Source organism: Palaemon carinicauda, chromosome 9 (genome assembly GCF_036898095.1).
Source record: "Palaemon carinicauda isolate YSFRI2023 chromosome 9, ASM3689809v2, whole genome shotgun sequence".
NCBI classification, from domain to species: Eukaryota; Metazoa; Arthropoda; class Malacostraca; order Decapoda; family Palaemonidae; genus Palaemon; species Palaemon carinicauda.
The window spans coordinates 62,281,228-62,286,120 of record NC_090733.1 but is presented as its reverse complement, the minus strand read 5'-3'; the positions used below and the strand labels follow the sequence as shown (position 1 = coordinate 62,286,120).

Here is a 4,893-nt window from a genome sequence, read left to right as displayed (position 1 = left end):
AGATTCCATTAGAAGAGGTGATGAAAATAGCGCTGTTTTTAAACATATGACACGGGAAAATCACCCAATAGATTTTAAGAATATGGACAAATTGATATCAATGCCTGATACACATAGACGGAAACTGATTGAAGCAGTTTTAATTCAGAATTCTAATAATTTTAATATATATAAAAGTAATTTTAAATTGGATCAGTTTTTAAATAATATTGTAAAAAACAATGTAACTATTGTTAAGGAATTGTTAAAAGATGTAAACAAACCACCGTGAAATGCTGTTAATATTCGCTAAGACTGTAACGGGCTTTTTATCTCTTAAGAACCTTTCTGTACCTCTGTTTCAAAAATTTGTAACTATTTGTATTCTGAAGAGGAAGGGAGATGGTCCCTTCGAAAGCTAAATAAACTTCTATTTTTCATACATTGTGGGTTATTTTATTTATCATAAATACACGGAAAATTGTGTATTTTAATGTATATATATATATATATATATATATATATATATATATATATATATATATATATATATATATATATATATTATGACTAGCGAATTATGTAAGTTCCTAAGCTCCCAAACTCACTTGCTTTATATCACATATTCTGAAACACAAGAGAAAACCTCCAAGCTCGGAGAATAATATGCAATTCCTAGACGATAGTATATATGGACACTGAATATCTAAAGGTCTCTTTACGTTACAATCAATACAAAAACTGGGTGATTTCTTTACTTTTCACAGGGACTATCCTAAAACTAACCTCTCACTTCGGTTCTTAGTCAGGGGATACGAACAAAGCACTGAAATAAGTATTGATGATCGAAATAATACACACTTCAAAAAATATATATGTTCTATAAAAAGGACAATTCAAATATAATACCAAAAATAAATCACTCGAAATTTAGATCTGAACTAGACCAAGACAAAATTGACACTTTAAGAATTATACAATCACTTGTTTCACTGGAAATTAATTTATGAAAATATCTAATTTTGACAATTCATGAAAAATGTTGACACTTCAACACTATTGTAAATAAACAGTAATTGCACTTACATATATGTAACTGTTAATCTTACGTCCTTTGGGCTCACACAAGGTTACCGAATTGTTAGGGAAAAATAAATACACTTCACCTTTTAACCAAATCTCACAGGGCCAGTCACAAAAACCAATCAATAAATGTTACAATCTAAACTGTAATCACAAATACACTTTACTTCTTTCAAAATCAAAATTACAAAAATTCCACAGTCTGAACAAACACTATACACATTTGAGAGAAAACACTATGCACACGTGAGAGAAAACACTTGCACGTTGGAGAGGAAATTTGTAGTGCCTGAATAAATGCTTGAGAGAGGATTGGCGGATGTTATCTATTTCAGAAGGTCAGGCTGGATCTCTCATTCCTAAGCATGGGTAGGTCCTATATATATCATCCAAATGCTCTCTGGAATATTCCAGTTGATTCCAGCAACAAGGTCCGGGCGGTTCCTCGTGGTGTCAGGTTGCAAACTTAGCAGTTTGAAGAGGGGGTTCCATTCATCGTCCACAAGGCAACACTCTCGGCTAACTCCACTCACCTCCTCTCATAAGATTAAAGAAAGAATAATCTTTAGTCTAGATTTAGAATCTTAATGCATTTCATAACCACGTAGAAACAAGATGCAATCCCTAGCATGTGTCATACAGCATACCTTTTAACAAAATTAAATAAGACTTCGTAACAAAAGTACGTGAAATGAAAATCTAATTCTTTAAAGTGATGTAAATTTATATATACGGGACTGAATGAATGTATAACTAAATGAATGACAACAGCCTTATGTAACTTATATATATTTACTTAGTTAAACAAGAGTGGAACTCACCTTACAAACTTGCTATATATCTCTTTTATACACAAATGAAATACGTGAATAAAATAATATAGACCAGCTTCGTATGAATATGCATATATATATATATATATATATATATATATATATATATATATATATATACATATATATATATATATATATATATATATATATATATGTATATATATATATATATATATATATATATATGCATTTTGCTGTGAAGTTCATATTATCTATTGATTGTTTCTGTCATATTTTTCCTGTTAGTGACCCTGAAGAGCCGCAAACATTTAGGTATAGAAGCTGGCAACCTAAAGTTCTAAAAATATTATCATTGAAGTTGATAATCCCTTATCTAAATAGCTGCCACTATAAAATGAAGCGCCAGGCCCAGATAATGAGTTACTCCTTTCTTCACAGGATATGAGGTAATGTCAAGATAACTTTGGTAGATTTAAGACTTAGTCGTTAAGGCTCGTGTGAGAGAATTTTTAGTTGCAGCAAGTATAGCGCCATAGCTAGTAAGACTATTATTTGTTCACTTAATTTTTCCTGAATTGTAATCATAATAGTTCCCACACGCATACAACATTACGAAGTCCCTTCAAATACACTAGTGCTGATATTTTTACATTTAATTGCAACCAAAATGTTACATCAATTCTAAAGTAATGCCCTTTCCTTTGAAGGATTCAGTATTAGTAAGGGTATTCAAATACCATTGACCCTTGCCATGGTTATCTAAGACGTAAGTGCTGACATAGTCCTGGGTCATATTTAACGTGAGAGAGAGAGAGAGAGAGAGAGAGAGAGAGAGAGAGAGAGAGAGAGAGAGAGAGAGAGAGAGAGAGAGAGAGAGAGGGGTGGGGGTTGGGGTGGAGGGATTACACTCCCAATTTCCCTAAAATACAATCATTGATATATAATCAAGGCGCTCAGAAGTTAAATCTTTTCGACCGACATCCAATCCCTTATCAAACGGATGCGTAAAACGGTGTCAATATTTCAGATATGATTCGTTTTGTTGCATCTCTGTTGGCACTCGCCGCTTCTTGCCTTGGACAGTGGGACCCAGGCGTGACAAATGGACAAGTAAGTTCTGTGTCTTTTAGAATTCCATCAGTAACATTTACTTTTCGATACGTAAATCGAAATTTTCAAGCCTATTACGCTGTCTTAAGCTTTCATTTTTAAATTTTTCAATATCAATAATAGTTTATGACTCTTCATCATAAAATAATAAAAAAAAGAAACTGAAATTGAGTGGTGCATCACTGTCATAGGCGTTCGACTTACAGGAATATTTCACACCTTCCATTACGTCACAAAGGAATATTTGACTTTAATAATCCTTTTCGTTTGTTTCCACAGGCGATCGTTCATCTTTTTGAATGGCCGTGGAAGGACATCGCTCGAGAATGTGAGGAATTTCTCGGACCCAAAGGGTTTGGTGGTGTTCAGGTAACCAAGATAAATTCTGAATGGCTGCTAACCTGTCAGGGCTAACGTCCAGATAACCTCTGCCAATTGAGGTTTTATATATAAATATATATATATATATATATATATATATATATATATATATATATATATATATATATATATATATATATATATATATAGATAGATAGATAGATAGATAGAACTATAGATAGATAGATAGATAGATAGTTAGATAAATATATAGATAAAAAAAAAGATAGTTATACCCACTATATTGGAACCATGATTTAATTAGTCCAATATTCATTATGTTTTGGGAGTTTCTTGGGTGAATCAATTTTCATCTTTATGGAAACTCATAAAAATTTAAAGCACCAAACAGGAATATCAACGAGTCATTAACAAGCACATCTGTAAGTAATCAGTGGTTTGACGTTATGTATTCTTTTTTTTTTTTTTTTTTGCAATTTACTGCAAATATTAACTGAATCTTTTATATGCGAAGGTAAAATAGAGCCTAAAATCGGAGATTGTAATCTTACTAAATGTTTTGATAAGTTATATCTAAAAGGCCTTATTATATTACCCGGTTTATGAGTTTTATTCAAAACATAGATTAGCCAATGACATTACAGTAAAAATTAACGAATCAACCAAGGATTTTTAATGCTTTAGAATTGGTTTCAAGTTTTTGTTAAAATCCTTGATAACTTCTTCTCTGGAATTAGTTCCTAATTTCTGAATACTTTCTCCTATTTCAGTCTTTATTTCACCTTAACAGATATAGAAGAATTCGTTGATCTTTACGATAAACTACAAAATAAAAGCATAGTGTCCAACCACAGACTACTCAGTTTTAATGTACTATTAATGAGTTATTGGATATTCTGTCGGGTACTTTAGAGTTTAGAGTATAGATTGTTATGAGTTACCATTACCAACCGATGTTATTATTGAACTAATTTGTGTGTGTATCAAAAAGTGTAAATTTAGCTTTAAAATTAAATCTTAATTTTGACGGTTTTTGTGCTGCTATTGATTTATTGGTTCCATCCATAAAATGGTCCATAAAAATTGAAAAAAAAATGGCAGTATTTCGTTCTTAGCGTTTTTCCTGGTCAGATAGGCCAATAAATATTGATTTTCCATATTTAGAAATCCAACTAAGCACCTACCATACAATCATTATATTCAGTCCATTCTTAAAAAAAAAAAAAAAAAAAATCTTATTTTCCGCTATCTACATTAAGAACAAGCAAGCCCTTTATATTACATAGTAGAAGATGAGTTTACCCAAATTGAAAAAATTACTGCAAATTTTGTTATCCAAAGCATTTTCTTTTAAAGAAAACTGTATCAATGAACCAAAGAAAACATATTGTGATTTTCCAGTTAGAGAAAAAGGGAGCAATGAATTACACTCTTTGTTTACCATTCCATGAATGTTTTTCACACAGTAATACCACTTAAAAAAATAGGCATAAGGGTAATGCTTAAATATAGCAGCACATTGAACGAAATGTTAATTAACAATATCACTGGGAATGAAAATAATGAGATATATATAGCCCTC

At 31.1% G+C, this 4,893-nt stretch overlaps 1 protein-coding gene across 1 annotated transcript in view; it reads left to right on the top strand.

Annotated features, from left to right (window-relative positions):
• The first annotated feature begins 2,886 nt into the window (after nucleotides 1–2,886).
• The window catches only part of LOC137646977 (alpha-amylase-like), a 23,108-nt gene continuing 21,101 nt past the window's right edge, over nucleotides 2,887–4,893 (top strand). The window contains exons 1-2 of the mRNA XM_068380049.1: nucleotides 2,887–2,969; nucleotides 3,249–3,338. Coding sequence (XP_068236150.1) covers nucleotides 2,889–2,969; nucleotides 3,249–3,338 — 171 coding nt within the window. The 5' untranslated portion in view covers nucleotides 2,887–2,888. The remainder of the gene's footprint in view (nucleotides 2,970–3,248; nucleotides 3,339–4,893) is intronic.